The following is a 27271-nucleotide window of genomic DNA, read 5'->3' as shown; positions in this document are numbered from 1 at the left end:
TTGCTCCTACAAGAGTTTGAGACCACTTGCTATGTCATGTGGTAGATCGAGGTGTGTTTTAGTTTAGTTATTCATGTAGATGGTGTTATTAAGTCTGTCAATAGTTTGAGGACAAAACTAATAATTTGCGCCAAGTTCAAGGATGTTTTCAATAGAGAAATCAATCATGGCTATGTAACTTTCACCTTACTACAAGACAAAAGGACATCTTATATGACAAAAAGAATTTGGATGTGAGGAAAGAAAAGTATGTGGTGCAGCTTGCAGAAGTACTATTGTGACCATTCACCATAGTTTTGGAAGCTAGTGATAATTGGTCTTCTAGAATTTTTTCATTTTTGGTTTCTCTTTTCAAGTATTTTGTTTACTTTATATATTTGTCTGTTTTTTAAATGATCTTGTAATGCTCCAGACTACATAATATAAGAAAACACAGAGTGTCTGTCTAAAGGAGTGCATTTTTTTTTGGCATAATTTGTTTCGATCCGATGTTTGATATTCATTTTGGAGTGACTAATCCTAATTATGGACAAAAAGTCTCACTTCGAAGAGTACAACACTTCATGCCAAGGGTGATTTTAGATTAAACGCTTGAACCTGATGCCTCTAGTTAAGGATAGTAATTAAGTTAGAGAGTGTAATCCTCCAGAGTTTTGGGAATATTTGAAGACACAACAAGTTTTTACTATTTGTTGGGAAAATCAACTGTGATGAACTTTTCAATTCTTTCACTGTGATTTCTCAGATGTTCACTCAACTACTGAAGTACTAATAGTTATTATTGCATAGGATGTAAATAGTAAACGCGAAAAGTAAATTGGAAATGAGGAAGTACATCAACCTTCAATGAATTTCACAGCTTCCTGGACATTCATCACAGGAGGCTAGTTTGGTGTTATCTAAATGCTCAATTATAACAAGGCTAATGTCAGTCTGTTCATGATATTATTTAATTTACTGTCATGAACTAGAAACTATGCATTAAATATAAAGTTAAAATGCTAATTGTAAACACATCTGAGGTGCAAGATCCTAATTTTCAGCTGGTGTTGTTGAAAATTCCAAGTTAGTTCAACATGTATTATTTACAAGGTAAAAATAGCTGGACTTATGTTAAATTTTAATTTGCTTATTATATTGGATAACATGTCTACAAGTTCAAAGTTTCATCACCATTGAAGTCAACATGTATTTGATATTATAATGCATGTTTGCTCATCAATAATGGTAGTGTTATCCAAATTAGTTAGCAAGTTTGAAAATTTCACATGTTTGCATCACATTTAACCATCATATCATATATCATATATATATATAAAGGGGAACCTCAGCCCGGTGACGTGGCGCCATCACAAGCCTTAATTCTCCTTCAATTTTTTTAATACCAGAAATACCCTGCCTTAATTCTCCTTCACTTTTTAAAATACCAAAACAGTCCTGCCCCTCCAAACCATCGTATCCATCTCTAAACAACATCCCCCTTTGCCTTAACAACACGCCTCTTCCGTACCGTCACCACCCTATTATATACTACTCCTAACCCAAAAATCCCTCCTTACATTGTTGCACCTTGGCCTACAGACAACCTCCACTTCCCCTCCATTGCTTCCAACTGCTACACTCATTCCCCCCTTCTGCTAATATGCACGCACTCTCACTGCCTGATTCTACATACCACAGTAATTTCAATCAAACCCCCGCTCAACCCAGGTAAACAATGATACATTTGCCATTCTCACTTTACGCTTGCCTTACCGTTTCTCTGATCATTGCACACTTCTAATTTTAGGGTTTAAGTTGAAAATACATTTTAATCTCGCTTTTTTTTTTTTCACATTGAATTGTTCTAGGGTTTTTCTTTGTTGGATTAAAGGTAATTGTAGCGATCTGACCTTGAAACAAACCCTAGGTACTTAATTAAGATCATAGCCATCACCCAGAAACTCTGGCAGTGATATTTTCCCCTTTACAAACAAGAATATTAAAAAAATTAGCACCTTTCTACTTCAATGTTTGAAAAAATTGAATGACAAACAACGTCGCAGAATCATTTCGTTTTGTAGGCGTAAGGTCTGCGTAAACTTACCCTCTCCAAATACCACTTCTGGGATTACATCGGGTTGTTGTGGAAATTCTGTTTGGTTATAGTTTTTGCCAATAATAGTTGTTTTTTTGGAAGTGTAAATAGTGAAAACAAGGTTCTGGCTGTTTGTAGTTGTATTTTGAATTTTTGATGATCAAACGGAAAAAATTAGATAGAATTTTATGGCCAAACACTCACTGTTCGGCGCTATATTTGGGCATCTCTTTCTTACCCTCTTTCCGGTATTGATAGTTATGTTTCTTGCTATTACTTCAAAGCAAATGGTTCTTACATGGTTGCAGTGAATATATAGTTTATACACATTGGTTCTTATAAAGTCATGTTGTTTAAACTTTGATTTTTGTATACAATGTTCATTTCGTTGTTGTAAAACTTATATGACATGGTGTGTTAGGCAAAAGACTATGTCTTCAATAGTGTAGTAACTATCTATATTTAGTTGCCTCTTGAAGATGGCATGCCCTTTATTGGGCAGAAATTGAACTACATATAGAGTTTATACACATTAGTTCTTATAAAGTCATGTTGTTTAAGCTTTGATTTTTGTATATAATGTTCATTTCTTTGTTGCAAAACTACATGACCTGGTATGTTAGGCAAAAGACTATGTAACTGCCTATATATAATTGCCCTCTTAAAGATGGCATGCCCTTTATTGGGCAAAATTTAAACTACATATAGAGTTTATACACATTGGTTCTTATAAAGTCATGTTGTTTAATCTTTGATTTTTGTATATAATGTTCATTTCTTTGTTACAAAACTCGATGACCTGGAAGTTTTAATAGTGTAAACTCCCGTATATTTCTAATTTGTCTGGTACCAGGACTGCTTATATGGACGCAAATATATTGGCTGCTTCTAAGGAACCAAAGGATTTAAAACAAACCTCCGCCCAAACCAGGTACACATTCATCCATTTTCTACTCACCCGTTACTCTTGTGTTAGCGTAACTTAGATGACCTGGTATGTTAGGCAAAAGACTATGTCTTCAATAGTTTGGTAACTGTCTATATTTAGTTGCCTCTTGAAGATGGCATGCCCTTTATTGGGCAGAATTTGAACTGCATATAAAGTTTATACACATTAGTTCTTATAAAGTCATGTTGTTTGAGCTTTGATTTTTGTATATAATGTTCATTTCTTTGTTGCAAAACTAGATGACCTGGTATGTTAGGCAGAAAACTATGTAACTGTCTATATTTAGTTGCCCTCTTGAAGACGGCATGCCCTTTATTTGGCAGAATTTGAACTGCATGACCTGGAAGTTTTAATAGTGCAAACTCCCGTACATTTCTAATTTGTCTCGTACCAGGACTGCTAATATGGACGCAAATATATTGGCTGCTACTAAGGACCCAAATGATTTAAAACAAACCTCCGCCAATCCAGGTACACATTCATCCATTTTCTACTCACCCGTTACGCCTACGTTAGCGTTACTCTGTACAATGGTGCCTACTGGTGCGTCTCATATTTACATCCCTTATTTTTTTTGAATCAGTTTTGTAACATATTATGTTTCACTATTTTTCCCCTTGATTTTTTAATAAGCAAACTCCTGTACTATTCTACTTTGTCTCCTCCCAGGACTGCTTACCTGGACACAAATGTACACGCTGCTTCTATGGACAGAAAGGATTTAAAACAAACCCCCACCCAATACAGGTATACATTCAGACACTTTACACTCACCCGTTACGCCTGTGCTATCGTTACTCTGTACAATGGTGCCTACTCGTGCGTCTCATATTTTCATCCCCTATTTCATCCAGTTTGTCGATCACCAGGACACCCGCTATTGACGCAAATCAACTGTCTGGTATGGACCCACCGAAACATACAAAAAACCCCGTCCACTCCAGGTATACATACATAAGTTTAACCCTTGCAGAATTCATTGGATGTCTCACCCTCACACCCTTCCCCTGAATTTAATTAGCCCCTTAAATCGTAAAGCAGTTTCTCAAATCTATACATATGCAGGCATATAACGAATGCTGAAAGAACCGCATCCACTCATTCAAATCTAACCCCTCCTACAGAACTGTCAGGTAACTCTCACATTATAACTTCTGCTTCTTTATTTCTGCTTCTTTATTGTTGGTCACCGTTAATATTGTCTCCTTCTTACTTCTTAAACAGAACTACCTCCAAATCCCGTGGTATAGGCATACGCGCACCTAGAAAAATTTCGAATAAACTGCCTACGAAGACAACATGCCCACATAAGGGCCTTCATTCATTCCACAAACCTGGAAGAACCATCAGGAGCTAATTAACAATGGTTGCGGAACCAATGCTTTATGTTTTAATAATTCTTATCTTTTTTTTACCTTATAACTTTGCCGCCCTATTACTTCCCAAAACTGCCCTAACCCCTTAATTTGGTTAACATTGGAAGTGTGGTGACAATGTCAATTTATTTTTGACCAGCTCACTTCCTATTATCTTTGTATTATGTTACAACTTGGCTTTTAATGATATATATCCTTAAGTAAATCTTATGTTCCTTTATTAACATTATTTTACCAGAACACGCTTTCACAAAGCTCATTCCATGTTAATTTTACTCATGTCACAAACTTTTGTACTTCCTCCAACATCATTTTATCAGAATCCATAACCCAATTTATTAAATGAAGTCTTATTTGATGTAAATGTCAACGTTAACCAGCTATAGAATACGTTGCCGAATCATCCTTTGATACCATTCTACTTTTCGTTGACGTGATCCTTTCAATACGTTGCCGAATCATCCTTTGATACCATTCTACTTTTCGTTGACGTGATCCTTTCAAAGTGCCAATTAGTGCGCGTAACATTCCAAACTTTGTCGGATTAAAAAACTTTCTACAACTACATCTACAAATTTCTAAGAGCAAAATAGGCTACAAAGGGGAATTTATCTTTAAATATTTTCTTTGCCATTTACGCCATCACATTGCTACCCTTTACCTTACAATTCCTTGCCCGTACCCCCGAGATTGCTTAGCATTGACAGTGTTGTGGCCCGATAATATGTCTAGGTTTGACTTTTTCATGGAAGTATGCTCCTCTGTGCATTTTGTTTATGCATCGCATCTTCTCACAGCTTTCACAAAATTATTTGTTCCGCACCAACTTTGTTCTGATGTGAATTAAATGTCTCCATTTTGAAAAACAAAATGGTAGTAGTGTAGGCTCTTGATTTGACAGATATAATGAAATAAAGGCAAGTAACAGCACCCACGCACAAACTAACAAGCAGTCAACTGACAGGCAAAAAAGAAAGACTTCATCTCAAGGTGTGATTGGAAAGAATGGTGGGATATCTAGCGAAGTCCTTAACGATCTCAACCCTGGTGATGAAAGAACAGAGATCAGGAATACTGCACCTCCTGATTTCTTCAAGTCAATAGAAACTGAAGAGATTACATCTTTGAGGGAAAAGGGTAACCTGAACCAGGATGATGATGCCTCTTTATCTGAAAACTTATCAGATACCTTCATTAACATCATTTTACCAGTACAAGCAGACTAAATGGATATTTGACACGGTATATACACTCAAACCTTATACCGAAGAACAGCCATTATCGTGTTCCATTTGATTGCCCTCATGAAACTTGCATAAGCTATGACTGTTATAATACCCATATTTTTATTACGTACCGAACTTGTATCCCTCATAATTTTATCAGACTACGGTTGGCTAATTATTTAATCTAATATTAATTATTTTCGAATTCAACCCTACACGGCTTTAAAATATGTTTATGAAACGTCGATATATATATCTTCCAATCTCGGAATCCAGCAAAACTGATGACGTTACCAGTCAACCTTAACTTTACGTTGGCCAGTGAAAGTCCATGTTTGTCCCACAAAAACACCATTAGTTACCGCATCTTAAAACTCTCTACAATTGCACTTACAAAATTGCATGCTTACAAAAAGTTACCTGGCGACTCCAACTTTAAATAAGATCTTCCGGATTTATAAAATGTGTATATAATCAAAGTTCATTAATTTTAAGATTACAAACAAAAGAGAGTATTAAAAAAACAAAGTTTTCACACTAAATTCCAAATTTAAAACTTCATTTTTATCTGGTTTGAGGGTAAACCAATAAACTAAAGAAAATTAATCCAACATAGTAAATCATAGTGGTGATTTTTTTTCCCCAACTGTTGCCTGCGGCTATTCAGTTAAAAGGCAAGACAATTTCATGGACAATTTTGGTATCACCCAGTTTACCCTCCCTCTACCTGTAATTGGATGTATTTTAAGAGGGAGCGAGAGAATAAAAAGTTAACAAATAAACAAGTTTTTACCCCCCAAGTCCAATCAATGCAAAGGTCCCTGCCTTCAGTCTTCTATGTATACCTCCCACGTTTCTTTTTAAGTCAACAACATAGCATATCTACGACTAGGTGGGCTTAGATTGATTCGCTTAATTATAGGGAAAACTACATGTATAAGTAAACATATAAAAGTTAATTACTTAACATAGCTATAGTTTGGAGCATAATTAGATTTATTATAGTGGCTATTTGCGAAAGTTCCTCATAATTATATGATTAAACTCAGGGCTATTAAAGCCCCAATACAGAATGAAATCCCAACCCACTAATTAAACCTGCAACTAGCCTATTTTATACTACAAACACGGCTCCATGGATTGTGATAAAAAAAACACTGCTCTTCTCAAAGAATGCGTCGCTTTCTTAACATCTCTTACTAAACACGACTTCTGGACCTAACGGTAGTTCCAAATTGCACCTCTTCATAAATGTGCTTCCAAAACAATGTGTCTTTTCCTAATGGTTGCAACCCTCTTTCAAATTCCATCAATATCTATATAATGCCTTGCAGACTCCAAGACACCCATTAACAATAACCCCTCCCTGCCTTCCTTTAAAAACACACAATTCTTCTTCCTCTAACCTTTAATTGTTACAACCATATGGCCTATTCACTTCTTTCAGATTTGGATACTACAAGGGATGACTGGTTGGTTAAGGTACGAGTTTGCCGAATATGGGAATTTAAAAACTACAAGAGAAGCAACGAGATGATAAGTCTAGACATGATACTTATTGACGAAAAGGTAATACCCCTTTCTTTTCAATTTTTAACCACATTGTTGTTGGGTCAGGTTATTGCGGATGCACTTACCAACTAACATGTAACAGGGTACTTTGGTACATGCGGTAATCTGGAAGAATCAGGTTAACCGGTTTCGTGCTAATTTAGTTGAAGGCTCTGTGATCATTATCAGGAACTTTAAGGTCGCTGAAAGTATGGGTGAATACAGACCCGTACAATCTGATGTTAAAATCACTTTTCTGCGGATAACTGCCATACAAAAAATAAAGGATGATACTGTTAGTATTCCTAAAAATGGCTTCCAGTTTATTCGGCCAAACATTGTTCGCTCAAGGGTCAATAACAACACCTACCTATCAGGTAAACTTAACACTTCATTTATCTAACGCACATTCATCACCGTATGTACTTAATATTCTCCCTATTGAACTTGTAGATGTGGTCGGATGTTTATGTGGAATAGGTGATCTAGAGAGTGTTGGCTCAAAGTGGAAAAAACGAGACCTTCACATTCTTACTGATCAGTAATTAACAATTCTAATCTGATTATTTTCACTTATGTTAAGTAACCCCAAACAGCAAGCATAACACTAATAGGTTACATTGTTTGTTTAGCGAGGACAGGTCTGCCAAAGCCAAAATAACCCTTTGGGAGGATTACGGGGAAGGATTTTACCCGTACTTATTCCCCCCTGAATCCGGCCCATACATTGTCATTGTTACGGCAACAACGGTGAAGGAATTCAGAGGTAAATACTATTACAGAGCATATCAGTTAAGTGTAGTTTTAACGTCATTAGGTCAACGTGATGTGTGAACTTTATTTGGTAACAGGTGAAATTACTTTTTCCACCACAGCAGCAACCAAAACGTATGTGAATCTTCAAATGGACCACATCACCTCATTGATTCAAAAGTTTGCAACCAAACCCGTTCACATACAAACAATTGAGAGTGGTAATGGAAGTAACATACCTATTGTGGAGGCAATGTTCCAGAACCGGATGACTATTACTGAGTTACTAGATTCAGACTGGAGTTATGACATAGAGGTTATTACATTAAACAACCTTCGTACCTTATGAACAATACAATAGATCAACAGGCTTTGACTGCATATTGAACTGATTTTTTTTCAATTACTAGGAATGTTTTGTTACTTTGCGTGCTCAGATTAGTCAAATAGATACCTACTTTGGTTGGCACTACATATCGTGCAACTTATGCAACAAAAAAATAGAACCTAAAGATGGCGTCTACACCTGCAATAAGTGCGGAAAAGAATGTGACTTCCCGTTGGTTAGGTATGGAAACAGTTAACACTGTACCACATGCTTACTTTTATTCAAACATTAATTATTTATGGCACACACAGGTACAAGATACACATTAAGGTAAAAGACAACGGAGGGAAGACAACTTTGGTTCTTTTTAATGGGGTTGCGGAAAAGTTACTCGATACTTCGGCTTCCAAGTTGGTGAATCGAATGTCCAAAGATGATACGCATGTTCCATCGCTAATTGAGAGCCTCTGCGGCAAGGAGTTTGTATTCAAGCTTAAATTGACCAACTTTAATTTGAAAGAGGGGCTGGAAAATTATACGGTTGCAAAAGTGTTTGTGCCGGATGAAGAATTGGAATTGCAACACCGCATTAACAAAGAAAAAAAGGTAATGTTATCAGTCACAGTTTAATACCTATCTCTTTTATACATTCAACATTGATTTCCAAAGCTAACCGTGCAACTTACATCCCCTTTAATGCTAAATATGCATTTTAAACTACAGGAAAAACTCAAAATGGAAGCGATGCAGAACTCACATTTGGAAAAGGCAGGAGGTTCACACACAAACAACTCAGAAGAACATCCGGACGATGGGGAAGGAACTTCCAATGGCAACACAAGAGTTTATGCAAGAAGGCTGATAAAGAAAAGGAAGCACTTCATACACCTCGACGGAGAAAGTGATGAAGACGCCTAAAAAATAATGCACATTTAGTGCCTTAGTTACAATTAAATATGCTATGGACCGTAGAAGTATTATTCTAATCAACTAGCTCCTTATTTGTTTGTCAGGGTATTATTAATTTACGAGTACATACTTGGGTGATTTAATAGCAAATGTTGTTTATCTGTGGAATGATTGGGTATTATGTTTCCTCAACTCCAAGAAATATCGCACTCAAAAATGCGTCTGTATTTACAATGTGTTCATGTCCACCTTCTCTTGATTATAAGAATTCTACCTTCTAATTACCAGTTACATTTCAAAAGCCAATGCGACAACCTAATACACGTCTCATATTTAGACAGAAATTGCGCATATAGAAAACAAGGTTCGAGGCAAAGTACTCCATCCTTTTGCTTCTTTGTTGCCCCGTGTTGAAATATTTTAGATTATAGCTTGTGTATAGTTTCCACAATGTCATTCTTACTAACCCACACTACAACACCCAACCGTACGTTAACCACAAACAAGGGTTTACAAATATCAAAACAGACAATGTGTACTACCGCATCCCGGTGTGCTGCCAGGCATTTAGATTTTGGCACAAACGAACTGTACAATCCAATAACTGCACCAGAATCTAACTCCACAAAATAAACACAATTCACATCAACTGAAACTAAAATGAGAATTATAATATATAAACCCCCAATGTATTCGATAACGTAGATATAATAGAAATAAATAACACCATATACCACCACTCATTTAAAAAAAACCCACACATCACTATTGAAGGCATAATTCCATTCAATATGAATAAGGCCTCAAACGGTGTGTCCTTTCACTTCCTTCCAGTTACTCACTAATTATAATTCAAAAACAACGTATTCACCAATGAAATAACACATCACCCTTAATCCCCAAAACGCTGCCCAATAATCAAACAATGCCGACGCTGACTACGGGTACAACAGACGCACGAAAATGGACACAAACAGTATCCTTTCGCGTAGATAGTACATGCTGCTGCAAAAAAAGAAAAAGACATCGGCATAAAAAAACTACCAAAATGTATGTCCTTTGGCTTGCTTAGTACATGCCGCTTAAAATTTGAAAAAAAAAAAACCAATTACACACTACAACAAGTATTATAAATCAGATCCAACCTATTCTTACCATTGAAATAACATACCACAATTACTCCCAAAATCTCTTCCCATTACTCAAACAACTCCTATGCGTTCTAACAATACAACTGTTGGACAATAACGGCCTAAACAATGTGTCCTTTGGCTAACTATCAACATGTTGCTTGGAATTTCATAAAACACTCAACTGTCAGTTGCTCGCTACAACGACTATTACAAAAAAACACCAGCCTATTATTACTGAAATAGCGTACCAACCTTATTCCGACGATATCTACCCATAACTCCAACAACGCCGGTGTCTTATAAGAATTCAAGTGCACCACGTTGATAATTCAATACCGATCGGATTGGCCGGTAATCATAATAACAGAAAGATACAAGCCAAATTTAACCACCCAACAACGACAAAATGAAGCACTTAACAGGGAGTGTTGCCTGATACATACATCAAAATATAATTCAAAGAACCAAATAAAGAACACTACACTGTACCTTGATCGATAACAACAACGCAGGGGAGTCGAGGTAAAGTACCACAACATCACTTGAATAATATAAAACAACAGGTAAATTGGGATGGCCCACTGGGTGCATTCACCACAAATTTACGTGTAGTTCCAAATATATGCCTCATCTGTAAATGAGACAAATACACATTTTTAAAAATTAAAGGAAGTATTGGTCACAGTAACACAACTTTAGGATACAAACTCCCTTCTGTTGCACTTAATTTTCTAAGCTTATATATAATTTTGCAACATTGCAGATTACCTGTCATCTCTGCTAGCACAAATCAAGCTTTGCAAATAACATTCGATCAGATATAATGGACTTCATATCAGACATTATTAGGGCGTTTAGAAGGCCTGATGACGTACCTGCCCATATTAGGAAACTGCAACAACTTCTGCCTCTTTTAGCAGTCCAAGACAGCATGTTGAAACAGAGAATAAAGAGTTATACATCGTCATCAAACTCCAACCAAGGGGTTGTTGAAATACGAAAACTCAAAAATTTACGGGGAAAATATGCGCGTTTGAAGCGTAAGCTCACATTACTTCAACGTCAATACAAAGGTCACCCACTGAAGCAAGCAAATCGTGTTCTATATTACATCAAAATCTTGGAAAAGGTGGTGCACGCAACAGATATTAGAATGACAGAAATGCATCGACAAATACAGGGTAAGTTGCTCTTGATCCATATATCCACTGCACAACTCCCAAGCAGATTTACCAAATTGAACTACTAACTATGTATGTCGATCCCACACCTAAACATTACAACACATAAGGAGCGAAAGACATCTCCCCATTAATCAATACTAGGACGTTACAATAGTTGCTACCGATCTTTACCATACATTTACATTATGTGAAACTCTTCACGCCTCATTACAATAGAAACATAAATACAATGTAATATTAGTCATGCATAGTAACGTAGACACGGTCTATACTTACAGATGAAATCCAAGATGTATTATACTGAGTAACAATTTTTTAATAAACATCTTCTCAGGCGAACACTATAACCAATCCAATGACTCAGTTATGGAGGAATGTGCAAACGTCTCACATGTAATGCATCTGCAGACAAGTAGTAGTAGACAAGCCAGTCAGAACAGTACAGGTACATCTGTTACTCAGTCAACAACACACATTATAACATATACACATAACTCTGTATTGGGTACATAACTTCATTATTCATGAATTCAACACTTATATTGTCTCCCACCTGACTTATATGACAGCTGGATACAAGACAAGATTGAATTTGGGCCCTCCAACCTACACCTGCCAATATTGTCACGCAATTCTGTGGTATGAGGAACGGACAGACAAAAGTAAAAATACACGACAACCTAAATTTGCACTTTGCTGTATGGAAGGACGAATCCGTGTACCATTACTGACACAATCACCACCGTACCTCAAATATCTATTGGGCACTGAATCCGGAAAAGTAGGGATGAACTTTAGGAAAAATATCAGGGTATATAACTCCATGTTTGCATTTACATCAATGGGAGGTCGAGTTGACAGATCAATCAATCGTTCTAAGGGTCCTTATGTATTCAGAATAAGTGGGCAAAATTATCATCACATAGGCTCACTATTACCAGAAATTGGAAAAAGTCCACAATTTGCACAACTTTATATATATGACACGGATAATGAGATAGAGAATAGAATAAAAAGTCTGATGCATGAAGAAGTTGAAACAGAAATCGTGCAAGGAATATCTGAAATGCTAGACGAGCATAATGTTTTGGTCAAATCATTTCGTATGGCAAGGGATAGATACATAGAACAACCACAAGCAGAGTTTCGTATGCGCATCCTATCTGAAAGAACCCAAGATGGCCGACAATACAACAGACCAACAGCTTCTGAAGTTGCTGGATTAATCGTAGGAGACCTTACAGATGGTAACTTTCAGCGAGATGTCATTGTGGAACATCGCAAGAACGGACTACAAAGGATCACAGATTTACACCCAAGTTTCATGTCAATGAATTACCCATTAATACATCCATATGGGGAAGATGGATATAGGCTTGGAATACTTTTAGATTCTGGGAGTCAAAAAACATACACTCGGACAAACTTGACAATGAGACAATTTTATGGATACCGCATACAACAACGCCTCAATGAGGGACACACTCTCCTCCAAGCTGGCAGGCTATTTCAGCAGTACATTGTGGATGGGTACATGGCAATTGAAGAAGAAAGATTTAGGTACATCCGGAAAAATCAACAGAAATTAAGGTCTGATCTTTATGGTGGCTTAATGGATGCTATTGTACGTGGAGATTCAGATTGCTCAATGGTGGGAAAAACTATTATACTACCTTCCTCCCACACTGGGGGACCTCGCTACAGGGCACAAAATTATCAAGATGCAATGGCTATATGTCGGTGGGCTGGATACCCAGATTTGTTCCTGACTTTTACTTGCAACCCAAAGTGGCCAGAAATAAATGCAATGACGAGACTAATAAACCAAGATCCTGATGGTTGTCGGGTGGACATTATATGCCGAGTCTTCCAGATCAAGTTGTTGCAGCTAATGCAGATTCTTAAAAAGGATAAGCCTTTCGGGACAATAATTGCGTGTAAGATAGGATAATCAATAATCTTCAATATTGTCTTACTAAATCACACAAAATGCAATCTCAATGCTTTTAAATTACAATATAGGTACTTATATATGTGCAACCAAAAGCATGGAAGATTATCACAGAATCTTAAACATGTGTGCACAAGACCTAACCATAACTCCTACAAAGCTTAATTACTAAGAATTACATCACTTCTTTATGAATACATGATATTTAGCAACCAATTCACCTAACCAACATGCTAATCACGTCCACATACTAATTTGTTTGCAGGTATATATACAATTGAGTTCCAGAAAAGAGGCTTGCCACATGCTCATATACTGCTTTTCCTTCATGAAACACAAAAAAACCCCACAACAGATCATATCGACAGAGTAATATCCGCTGAAATACCAGATTACAGAGAAGATCCAGATGGGTATAATGCCGTGAAAAACTTCATGATGCACGGACCGTGCGGAGAACAAAATCCCAGTTGCCCATGTATGAAACAAGGCAAGTGCACAAAACATTTTCCAAAGAAATACAATGGACGAACAAATTTTGATTCGGATGGATTCCCTATTTATATGAGACGGAACACAGGTATTGAAGTCAAGAAAAATGGTGCTAGCTTAGACAACCGATATGTTGTCCCATATAACAGGGACTTGCTTGTCCAGTTTGATGCACATATAAATGTTGAAGTATGCAATTATGCGAGGTCGGTCAAGTACCTATTCAAGTATGTTCATAAAGGGTCTGATAGAGCCACAACAATAATAGAATCAACCGGTACACCAACAGAAAATGATGAGATCAAAAAATACCTAGATTGCAGATACATATCAGCCACAGAAGCTTGCTGGAGGATCTATTCATTTGATATACATCACAGACAACCGGCTGTTGAGCGCTTACCATTTCATTTACAGGGGCAAAACACAATAATATTTGAAGAATCAAGGACAGCTGAAAGTGTACTAAGCAGACACGATTTAGAAAAAACAAAATTTACAGAATGGTTTGAGGCAAACAAAGAACACCCTGATGCAAGAGAGTTGACATATTCCGATTTTCCAACGCGTTGGGTTTGGAATGGAAGAGACAAAAAATGGACCAGGAGGAAGAAGGGACACGCAGTTGGTAGAATTTACTTTGCACATCCAGGAAGTGGAGAACGTTTTTACATGCGTATGTTGCTAAATTTTGTCAAAGGGTGTACTTCCTTCGAAAGCATCAGAAGAATCAATGGAGTAGATCATAAAACATATAGAGAGGCCTGCTACGCTTTGGGGTTATTAGATGATGACAAAGAGTGGAACGACTGCTTGTCTGAGGCGTCCCAGTGGGCTTCTGGAAATGAATTGCGACATCTCTTTGTTACTATACTTATGAACTGTCAGGTGTCAGATACACGTAAGCTATGGGAGAATAACTACGGAATATTATCTGAAGATATCATGCATATCCAACGAAAGAGATTACAATTCAATGATTTACAGCTAAACACAAAGCAGATTGAAGCGTACACACTATTTGAGATTGAAAGCATCCTTCTAAAGATGGGGAGAAGTTTGAAAGATATAGAAGGAATGCCCCTTCCAGATTCAGCATTAATGCGAAATGTAGGGAATCGCCTAATCAATGAAGAGCTAGACTACGACAAAGACAAGCTCCAAATACTCCATGATCAATCACTCGCTTTGTTAAATACTTGCCAACGCCCGGCATATGAGGCAATAATAGCATCAGTGGATAACGAAGAAGGGAAATTATTTTTTATACACGGCCATGGTGGTACGGGTAAGACATTTCTGTGGAATACAATTATTTCGAAGATCAGATCACAATCAAAAATCGTTCTCCCCGTCGCTACTTCAGGTATAGCAGCTTTATTATTACCAAATGGTAGGACTGCTCATTCGCGATTTCATATTCCTCTAGACATCACGCCAGAGTCAACATGTGAAATCAAACAAGGCAGTCAATTAGCGGAACTACTTAAAAAAATCGCTTTGATAATCTGGGATGAAGCACCAATGGCAAACAAATTGTGCTTTGAGGCATTGGACAGGACCTTGAGGGATATTCTCCGAGATAGGTATGAAAATAGTGCCATGAAACCTTTTGGGGGCATAACTTTCGTATGTGGTGGTGATTTTCGCCAAATACTCCCGGTTATTCCAAAGGGAACAAGAGGTGATATTGTGAATGCAGCACTGAACTACTCACAGTTGTGGCCCTACTTCTCAATTTATGAATTGACGGAAAACATGAGACTTAGCTGTGGAAAAGTCAGGGGTTCTGAAGCACGAAAAATAGCAAGTTTTGATAAATGGCTTTTGCAGATTGGAGATGGATCCGTTTATGCAGATAATAAGAAGGACCTCATTCATGTGCCCGCTGATGTATACATTCCAACATCGCACAATCAGATAGAATCCATTGTAGAGGCAGTATATCCGTCCCTGCTACAGAACTATAACGACCCATCCTACTTGAAAGAAAGAGCCATACTCACACCAAAAAATGAAATGGTCCATGAACTGAATGAAAAAATTCTGAAGCTGATACCTGGGGAAGGAAGAACTTACTATAGCTCGGACAATGTGTGCAAAGCAAGCGTGAATACTAATGAGGAGGATATATTGTACCCAACAGAATTCCTAAACAACTTACGATTCCCAGGTATACCAAACCATGACATTCACTTGAAAGTAGGAAGTCCGGTTATGCTGCTTAGAAATCTAAATCAAACTGAAGGCCTATGCAATGGTACAAGATTAATAATAACACATCTGGGTATTTGGTCTGTTACTGCAAATATAATCTCTGGAAAGAACATCGGTTCAAGAGTCACAATACCAAGAATTATCATGTCACCAAACGATTCAAAGTGGCCTTTCAAGCTCAACAGGCGCCAACTTCCTTTAGCACCCTGTTATGCTATGACCATCAACAAGAGCCAGGGGCAAACTCTTCAAAGAGTTGGGTTGTATCTGCCAAAACAAGTATTCACACATGGCCAATTGTATGTCGCAGTATCACGTGTAACAACAAGAGAAGGATTGACAATTGTCAATGCGGACGAGGACACAAATGACCCTACATACATAAAAAATATTGTTTACAGGGAAATCTTCCAAAACGTTGGCCCAAGAATGGTGCAAACTGAAGAGGTATTTCTTAGCAATTAACTATTTGGTCTGGCGATTATAAATATACATTACAAATGGCCTAACTAACTTCTCGCAATGACCCATGTGCAGATAAACATCCAAACTAACGCGGATTCGTGATGGATGTGGAATGTAAATGCAACACTTGCGTGCAAGCCTAACTAATACAAGAGAGACCAGTGCAACTGCCAATGGACTTTAATAGTACAGATTACATTCATGATGAGGGCACCTAGGATAAACGACCTTCACGGAAAGCGCATGTCATGCTTACTATTTCTACTTGCAGCACAAATATGAGTCCTCTTTTACAAACTTAATAGTGAATGATTCATGTACTGTCACAATTATGTAACATTTAACTATACACACTACATACGTAGGGGCCTTATTACATAGACAACCATCATATATACCTTTGTATATAATGCGCATAGTTTATACACATGTACGCAGAGCCACCAACAAACTATACAACACAACAAACAATGGGGTGAAAAATAATAGTGATGTCGGTGTCAGATTGGAGCATTGCACAGAATAGTCAACTGCATTGATCAGGTAGATGCTAATGCTGGCCATGCTCCAGATGAAAAAAATATATGATATATTACAAAACATAGAGTTACATACAAAGACAGCCACATTACTATAACAAATGTTGTCCGTACAAATATGTGACAACTAAATATAAAGACCACCAATAAACCTCAAACGTTAAAGTGCATTAATAAATTGAATGTTTCCCGACGAAACATGTAATCACATTACAGCACTTAAACCACAATTAAAATAATGCCACAGTCTACGACACTTCCAAAAATTGACCGCATCTTCATTTACGCTTCTGCAACATATTATATAGTCGAATAAAGCCCAACTCAGACCCGCGCGAAGCGCGGGTGGATTCCCTAGTTTAAATAATACATGTACACGTCTGAAAGTTAGGATCTTGCTCGATCGTCATGTGTGATTTTAAAATTGGCGTTGAGCATGAGAGGTAGTTTCCGATAGACAACTCTAAAGATGCTTTTTTACTCCAATTAGAACAAATAAACAGATTAAGATAGGCAAACATTTATTCATGTTTAAACCAGATTATCTGTTAAGAAAGAAATACAAAGCAATCATCTCACCCATAGGCATAAAAGTTTAAGGTAGTAACCAAAATACTTGAAGATGAAGTCTATCTTGTGATATGCGCGATGAAAGAATCCAACTCTATTTGAGAAGTACCCCCTTTCTCTGTGGACTGCCTTACAGCTTCTCCCAATTCTTCAGCTCTTTTTCTAATCACATTGCCTTCTTCTAATGCCATCAACTTCGTCACGACATTCTCAATAGTGGATGCATTCACCAACTCCTCGCGTTTCTCCCACTCCCTCACAATCAGGCCTATTTTTAACACTTCCGTCACCAAGAAACCAGTCATTGGTTGATCAGAGTGCATAGGCCAAGCAGCTATAGGCACCCCCATAGTAATACTCTCTATACAAGAATTCCATCCACAATGACTCATGAACCCGCCTATAGACGAATGAGCCAATATTTCTGGTTGTGGTGCCCATTCTCTTACCACTAACCCGACCCCATTTACTCTTTCCTCAAACCCTTCAGGCAACTCAACTTTCCTAGCTTCCTCAGTAAAGATATCTCCTCTATCGGCGTCTCTCAACACCCATACAAACCTCTGTTTACTCTGCTCTAATCCCATCGCGAGTTCCTTGATTTCTCTATCGGAAAATGAAGTTGTTGTTCCAAAAGATACATAAAGAACTGATCTTGGAGGTTGTTTGTTAAGCCAATCCAAACATATATTCTCCCTATTCGAGATACGATCTAGTTTAGTAGGCAAAACTGGTCCAATTGCCCAATTTTTCTTGTTCTGATCACTTGCTACTTGTGCCAACAAATCAAGAAACTTACCTTCAATTACTTTGCTTGTATTATAGATATCACCTGATCTAATATCCATATACCGACGCTGAGAAGCTGAAAAGTTCCTGGCTTCATCTGTAGCAATTCCTTCAAGGGAGGGTAGCTTTTTAAGCAATTCTTCTTCATGTTGTATAGACATCCTGCCACCCGATAAGCTTTGCAAACAGAATGAAGTGAAAACTGAAATGCAGTTAAATACATAGGATTCCACATTGGGCAAAGAAGAAACATCCTGAACATTATAGGACATTAAAAGATCATGAACAACAATGACCCGTTTTGCTTTTGATGAAATATCGCCTAAGAAAGAAGCAATAGGCTCGCGAAGAAGCATAGAAGCATCCCACGATGGTTGAAGATGTGATAGGAATTTGCTCAAGGCATTAAAGTCAGGTGATGGTGAGTCAAATTCAGGAGTTGGAAGGTCATGGAAGTGAACTTTGGCTATGTCTGAAGGATTTAACGCGTTAGTTCGAATCCTGGCTTGACGATTATGTGTGGCTGAACAAACATAGTAGACAGGAAGACCATAGGAGGAGATCAAACATGAAAGTTGGAGAAGTTGGTTAAGATGACCTTGAGCTGGAAATGGAACCATAACAATAGTTACTACATGGTTTGGTAAATTCTCACAGCTATACATGGACGACGACGACAAAACGGAGTTTTGTACTTCTGTTGGATCCTCTTCTGATTGAGTTTGTGTCATGGTAGAAGCAGGGCAACAACTGTAAAGTCTATGAGAATTGTTTAAAAGAGAGAAGTATAGAAAACACGCTTAAAACTCAGCGTGAATCATTAGTTTTATTCCCGAGCTATTGACAACCTTAAAAAACATTCCTTCACTTGACTAACTGAACTTAAATACACCTGTGATCTTGCAACATGAGTGAAATACGCCTCTAAATCCTCGCCAAGTTTAGGATTGTTTTCAACACTTCTCTCTGCTTTTTATTAAGAACCCCTTGCTCCTACAAGAGTTTGAGACTAGTTGCTATGTCATGTGGTTGATCGGGGTGTATTATCTTAGTTTAGTTAGTCAAGTAGAGGGTATTTTTAAGGCTGTCAATAATTTGAGAATAAAACTAATAATTTGCGCCAAATTTAAGGATGTTTTCAATACATAAATCAATCATGGTATTACAAGACAAAAGGACATATCATATGACAAAAAAATTTGGATGTGAGGAAAGAAAAGTATGTGGTGCAGATTGCAGAAGTACTATTGTGACTATTCACCATAGTTTTGGAAGATAGTGATAATTGGTCGTCTAGATTTTTTTCATTTTTGGTTTCTCTTTTCAAGTATTTTGTTTACTTTATATATTTGTCTGTTTTTTAAATTATCTTGTAATGCTCCAGGACTACATAATATCAGAAAACACAGTCTGTCTAAAGGAGTACATTTTTTTTTGGCATAATTTGTTTCGATCCGATGTTTGATATTTATTTTGGAGTGACTAATCCTAATTATGGACAAAAAGTCTCACTTTGAAAGGTACAATACTTCATGCCAAGGGTGATTTCAGATTAAAGCTCGAACCTGATACCTCTGGTTAATGATAGTAATTAAGTTAGAGTGTAATCCTTCAGAGTTTTGGGAATATTTGAAGACACAACAAGTTTTTACTATTTGTTGGGAAAATCAGCTGTGATGAACTTTTCAATTCTTTTACTATGATTTCTCAGATGTTCACTCAACTACAAAAGTACTAATAGTTATTATCGCATAAGTCATTTTCTTCATCGAGAGACCAACATAATCACATGAAAATAGCTACAGCACCATATTATACAAATAGAAGGACTATCTCTCTTGTCAAGATGTAAATAGTAAAAGCGAAAAGTAAAATGGAAATGAGGAAGTACATCAACCTTCATTGAATTTCACAGGTCCAAAATATATAATAATTTTAAAACACACATTTCATTTAATTATATAAAATATTATAGTGCTAAAAATTTTAGGAATTTTTAATGTTACACACTTGAAAATTTTGAAAACTTAAAGGAAAAAACAAAAGAAAAAATAGTTGAAACACCAAAAGAGTAACTGATAACCACTTAGAGAAGTGTTACTCAAAAAGATGAGATAGATAAAAGATTTAAATTATTATTCTTACTTAGAGAGGTGCACCCACTCATCATCGTAGTATTATATGATACTTTGAACGTGGCTTCACACAGTTAAATTTAAATATTTTTTAAAAAAGATAACACTGCTATATATGATCTAGAGAGGGGAGCATGAGTTCACGTGAACCCACGGCACCCCCTCTAGATACGCCCCTGACTAAGGATATGACCTTAGATAAGAGGGTACAAAGGTTGCAGATTGGGGTAAAATTTTAGCAGGGACAATCAAACCTCTCTAAATTAATATAGGCGGGACCATGAAATATTATTATTTTGTAGAGATACTATTTAATCGATAAATTAAAATTTATTAATTTAAAGAGTGTGTCGACACTGAAAAAATTGTTTAGGGATGAAATCTCAAAGAATTTGAAAGAATCCACTTGTGGAAATGTCGTTCTTGAACTTAAGGTCATGATTAAAGATCTTAGTTACTGCAATAAATGGACGTTACATGTCCAGAGCTTAGAACAAATTATTGATATCATTGGAAAAACAATGTTGATGATAAAGTTGAAGATGATACAATACCTTTGCAACCCGTTACGCGTAAGGAAACACTTGCATCTAGAACTCTTCACAATTTTATGGTATAATTAGAAAAGACAACACCGAAATTTTTGGATGCAATAGGAAAAGTTAGAGATAAGCTTCAACTATATTTAAATTTTAACAAAAAACAGAATAAAATAGAATCATATTTCACTGAATTTTCTTAGATATATTTGTACATTTAAAGAATTATTAATTTATAATATAATGGGACTGTATATTTATATAGGGATCTTCTGAAAAATTTATTATCTTATTATCTTAATGAGTGATTTTTTCCATTGGCCCAAATCGAGATCAGAGAAAATTATTATCTTAGAGAGATTATTAATTGATCGAGTATTAATTTAGTGAGATTTTACTATAGTTGACATTTTTGCGCTTAATTTTCAACATGAGATTAGGCTTGGTGATGGTCCAAAGCACCATGCATGTATGTCGTAGTATTAGTGTTATTCATGTAGTGTCTTGCTCCTCGATATTTGTTACCATATGTCGTTGTTACAACTTTTTTAAAAATTATTCTTGTGTGTTGATTTTCGTATTAATTGTCTGGTTTTCTTTTTTAGCAATATTTTCTTATTCATAATTATTTTGATTTAATATAGAGATTGCGTGTTTCTATATCAATTTTAATACTATATATAATAAAAATAAAACAAAACAAAATTAGAATGTGTCAGCTTTACTAGTCCATATGACAATGTCCCCACAGACAGCTTTATCCAAATCCAAATAATAATAAAGTAGAATTGATGTGCCACCAGATTATAAATGATGTGCTGATTGAAATAAATATTAAACGTGTAACAATTTATCAATGAGGTGCGTGAAAATTAATTGAAATAAATATTAAACGTGTTAGGGTGTGCATCGATCGATTCGATTTGGTTTTATATATTATAGATTTGGTTTATCGATTTTTAAATATGCTAACCCAATAATAAATCAATAAGATATTTTTTATCGATTTTCGGTTTATCGATTTTTGGTCGTTATCGGTTCGATTTACCCAATAAGAAAATGTATGTAAAATATTATATGACTTTTCACTTCTCTAAATGCTTTGATATAGTGAAACAAGAAAAATAATGAGAAATTGCATCAATAAGAGAAAATATAGTACGGAGGTTATAATTACATGTCACCGTCAAAACATAGTATGGAATTTCTTATGTTTTATCAAATTACAGACATTTACAAACTTGCAAAAGCTACAACCTACCATTACAAACTAAAACTGAAATCAAATAGTTCAACAAGACTAAAACTAAAACTAAAATCAAATAGCTACAATTGCGAACCCTTACTTTAGTCTTTAGGTTTTGATTAAACAGTAAAAACTAGTAAAGCGGTCTAGTGTGAAGTGGGTAAAATACTAATAATTTGATATAGTTATAGTGTCTAGTTATATATTAAATTATTAATATCTAATAGTAAATTATTACCGTCTTATTGGGTTATCGGTTTACCCAATAACCCAATAGTAAAAATCGATATCGAACCAATAACCCAATAGTAAAAATCGATATCGAACCAATAACCCAATAACTTATTTTTATAAACCCATTAAAAATCCAATAACCCAATAATATTTTTTCGATTCGATTTACTGGTCGATTCGATTTTTGCACACCCCTAAAACGTGTAGCAATTTCCTATTTTTAATTTGCTTGAAATAGATTTAATGATATGATCCTATTATTAGTAGGATAATATGTATTCTGCAATGAATTTAGTCCTAATAGAAAAATGTTTTGTTTAATCGTAATATAAAATTACATTTATATCTTATAGTAATTTTTCATATGGAGGAAAATTTTGAACTTAAAAAGGACAACTAAGTCAATCAACTTTTTAAGCTAGCGTTTGGCCATAAATTTTCAAATATTCTTGGCAAATATTATTTCGGTGAAAATTCGGATGAAATTTCACCATGTGTTTGGCCATAGTATTTGGGAAACATATTTCACCTTTTTAGAAAAATATGATTTATACCCATAAATTTTAAAAACTATCAAAACTAACCATAAGTTTGTATTACAAGTCAATTGGATCTTCGTTGCAACAAATAACAAGTAGTGTCCATGACACTAGAGTAATGTGGTGGTTTGGAGTGAGTGCAACAAGCATCAATCTATATATCGTGAAGTAGACAAAGCACATGACTTTGTTACCCTGAGCCGATTGTTCATCATTTTTATCAACAACCATATCATCACTTCATATTAAGAGAATATTTCATCTCTACTTTGGTGTTCACGTAAAAAATTATGTAATACAACGCAACAACTACTATAGAGGGTGTTTTTGTAAAGATAAAAGTTTGGTGTAAAATTTCAATTTCTAAAAGATCCCAAATAATGAGATTTTTCCCAAATACTAGAAAAAACTAGTATTTGAGAATTTGAGATATTTGCCAAATAATGACAATTGTATGGACAAACACTATTTGCCAAATTTCCCCCCAAATATTACTTGGAAAATCTACGGCCAAATGGGTGATATTTTGCTAAAATAAGCTTTTAGTCTTTTCATGTGAACATTTATGCAGAACTCCAAAACATGTGCACCACATATTTTTTTTTGCCACGTCTCCAAATCTTTGTAGTAGTACGGAGTATGTTGTATAACCTAGACCCAATAATTCAAAAATAATACTTCTTTTGTTTTAATTTATGTGACACTTTTCGAATTTTGAAATTCAAACAAATTTATCTTTGACCGTAAAATTTTCATTTATCTTTTAATTATTTTAATTTGTCAATTATTGTGACTGATAATACTTTTTACTTAATTTACAAATATATAACTTTCATTTCAAAAAATTCGAAAAGCGCAAATTTCCGATCAAACTTATACTGTTTGGCTCTCGAAAAATGAAAAACGCCACATAAATTGGGACAACCTCTTACATACATACACACAACAACCTCAAAGAATTTTACGACGCCTTTAACCACTAGTATATATACACACTCACTTCAACAACATCTTTTATAAAAGATTGAATAAACTTCAAAGTTGTTCACCTATTGATAGCCCTGCTTCTACCATGACACAAGTAGAAAACCATGAATTTAGCAAACTGAAACAAGATGAAGTAGCTATAGTTATGGTTCCATTTCCATCTCAAGGCCATCTTAACCAACTTCTCCAACTTTCATGTTTAATCTCCTCCTATCAACTTCCTGTCTACTATGTTGGATTGGCAACACATAATCATCATGCCAGGATTCAAGCTAACACATTAAATTCTTCAAACATAGCCAAACTTCACTTCCATGACCTTCCAAATCCTGAACTAATATCCTCATCAAATCTTGAGACAGTAAGGGATGTTTCTATGCTTCTTCGCGATCCCATTGCTTCTTTCATACGCAATATTTCATCAAAAGTAAGACGAGTCATCGTTGTTCATGATCCTATGATGTCTTACAATGTTCAAGATGTTTCTTCTTTGCTCAATGCTGAATCCTATATATTTAACTGCATTTCAGTTTTCTCATGCTATATTATGATGTGCTTATTTTTAAAGATTTCTGGCCAACATGAAGAAGAATTGCTTAATAAGCTATACTCCTTTGAAGGAGTTTCAACAGATGAAGCTATGGACTTATCAGATTCTCAACATCCATATATGGATATTAGATCAGGTGATATCCATAATACAAGTAAAGTAATTGAAAGCAAGTATATTGATTTGATGGAACAAGCAGAAATTAGTCTGAACAAGAAACAATGGGCAATTGGACCTATTCTGCCTACTAAATTCGATTACATCTCGAATATATGTTTGGATTGGCTGAACAAACAACCTCCAAGATCAGTTCTTTATGTATCTTTTGGAACAACAACTTCATTTTCTGATAGACAAATCAAGGAGCTCACGATGGGATTAGAGCAGAGTAAACAGAGGTTTATATGGGTGCTGAGAGATGCCGATAGAGGAGATATCTTTAAAGGGGAAGCTAGAAAAGTTGAGTTGCCTGAAGGATTTGAGGAAAGAGTAAAAGAGGTCGGGTTAGTGGTAAGAGAATGGACACCACAATCAGAAATCTTGGCTCATTCGTCTACAGGCGGGTTCATGAGTCATTGTGATTGGAACTCTTGCTTAGAGAGTATTACTATGGGAGTATCTATAGCTGCTTGGCCTATACACACTGATCAACCAATAAATGGTTTCTTGGTGACAGAAATATTGAAAATAGGCCTGCTTGTTAGAGATTGGGGGAAACGCGAGGAGGTAGTAAGTGCATCCACTATTAAGAATGTTGTGAGGAAGTTGATGGCATCAGAAGAAGGTGGCCTGATAAGAAAAAGAGCAGAAGAATTGGGAGAAGCTGTAAGACAGTCCACAGAGAAAGGGGGTGCTTCTCAAATAGAGTTGGATTCTTTCATCGCGCATATCATAAGATAGACTTGGTTTCTTTCTAGCTCTTTCTTCTTTGAATTTCACTTTTCAAGCAGTTTGGTTACTTTACTATTTTCTTTTAACTTGTTATTTATCAGCTTCTTGGCTCAGACTTATATATATATATGCTACCTTATATTTCTTTGATCTTTGAATGTTCAGTATCTGAAAATTTTTATGGCTCAGTGAGATGATTTCTTGGTATTTCTCTTACTGAAAAGCACAACTTAATCTGGTTCTAACAGGGAAATGTTTTCTGTTAAGCATAATACATAAACAAATACTCAAACTTGACTTTCAGAGTATACATCTAAACACCTCAATTGACAACTAAATACTTCAACCTGTCTTCATTGTGTCTCGTGAACACCCGATGCTAAAGTGATACTATAAATCTTGAAAGAGTTTAGATGATCATTTTGCAAGTTGGAGTGTACAACTGACACAAAGGAGACAACCGATGAGTTGAGGTGTCTGTGCATACTTATGAGTATGAATATGAAACAACATAACACAAAGAAAAAGGAGAATACGCAGAGATGCACATTGTACGCTGCTGTATTTCATTACATTATAGCGTGCTTACTTATTTCATAGTTTCCTCACTACAGGAGAACTGCCACCAAAGGAATTCTCATTTACTCATTTGCCTTGTTTATATTGTAGATTATAAAATATTTTATGCTTTCACTCATATTTATGAAATTCCCCCCATATTAGATGGACCAAAAAGAAAACATGTCACATAAATTGAAACGGAAGGAGTACATTTGTTCCCCTGCCTGTAGATTTATATAAATATTCAAGATGTCTAACACTAGTCTTAATACATGTGTTTTGTCTGGCTGGATGTGTCGTAAATGGTAAACGCCCGAAGGCTGTTCTCATCCCAGCCGGGGGACATGACAACCGTCTCTCCTCTCTACGAACACAAGAAGTAGCGTATACTGTCATTCAATAAGAGAGATGCAAAGAGCAACAGCCATCCCTGATACCAGCGAGATAAGTTGGATTACTGTATTCACTAACGTCGTCCTGCCACTATTATTCATTTCAGCCAACACTCCAGCAACTGAAATGTAGATGAAACCGCCAGCAGTGAATCCGTGAGAGATTATATTTGAAATAAGAGAGGCTCTCTTCTATGAACTCGACAAAAGTATCTCTACTGAAGCTTGAAGAAGAATCTCACCTCAATCAATAACGAATGACCAGAATCCTGTCCCAATGTCAATGTCTACATAGCATAACACAACATGGTTCAATCAAATGCAATAAGAACAGCAGAATATTGATCCATTAATACTGACCAGTGCATAACACAACATGGTTCAATCTTGAGGGAGCTCATGTGCGAGAAGAAACAAAGTTCTTGACCACCCACCAACTGATCCATGAAGGAGGAATGCACTTCCCAAAGCCATCCCATCAGTAAAATTGTGCTGTACCATAACATAAATGTAGCGACCCTAAAAACGAACTAGTGAAACTAGAGCCTCACATGTGAGTTTGGAGTTGAGAACTTGATGAAATGATGAGAAATGACCGTGACGTCCGGAAAACTAGTCATTTGAACTAGTGAGTTGTAAGGGTCAACTTTAAATGGTCATATCTTTTAGCTCAAAATGAATTAGGTGG

At 36.0% G+C, this 27271-nt stretch overlaps 3 protein-coding genes and 1 pseudogene across 4 annotated transcripts in view; 2 read left to right on the top strand and 2 right to left on the bottom strand.

Annotated features, from left to right (window-relative positions):
* The window catches only part of LOC125855507 (uncharacterized), a 35237-nt gene that overhangs the window by 3984 nt on the left and 3982 nt on the right, over positions 1–27271 (top strand). The window lies entirely within an intron of this gene.
* LOC125855509 (zeatin O-glucosyltransferase-like) overlaps positions 17758–27271 on the bottom strand; it is a 32668-nt gene continuing 23154 nt past the window's right edge. For both annotated transcript variants that reach the window (XM_049535234.1, XM_049535233.1), the window contains one exon: positions 17758–19107. In XM_049535234.1, coding sequence (XP_049391191.1) covers positions 17780–19107 — 1328 coding nt within the window. In that variant the 3' untranslated portion in view covers positions 17758–17779. The remainder of the gene's footprint in view (positions 19108–27271) is intronic.
* On the top strand, positions 24227–25708 carry LOC125855512 (zeatin O-glucosyltransferase-like). Its single transcript, XM_049535244.1, has one exon. The coding sequence runs from the start codon at positions 24275–24277 to the stop codon at positions 25637–25639; it is 1365 nt and encodes a 454-aa protein (XP_049391201.1). The 5' UTR covers positions 24227–24274; the 3' UTR covers positions 25640–25708.
* On the bottom strand, positions 26428–26565 carry LOC125857274 (U6atac minor spliceosomal RNA; annotated as a pseudogene).

This window comes from Solanum stenotomum, chromosome 2 (assembly GCF_019186545.1).
Source record: "Solanum stenotomum isolate F172 chromosome 2, ASM1918654v1, whole genome shotgun sequence".
NCBI classification, from domain to species: domain Eukaryota; kingdom Viridiplantae; phylum Streptophyta; class Magnoliopsida; order Solanales; family Solanaceae; genus Solanum; species Solanum stenotomum.
This window is presented reverse-complemented; position numbering and strand designations above follow the sequence as displayed.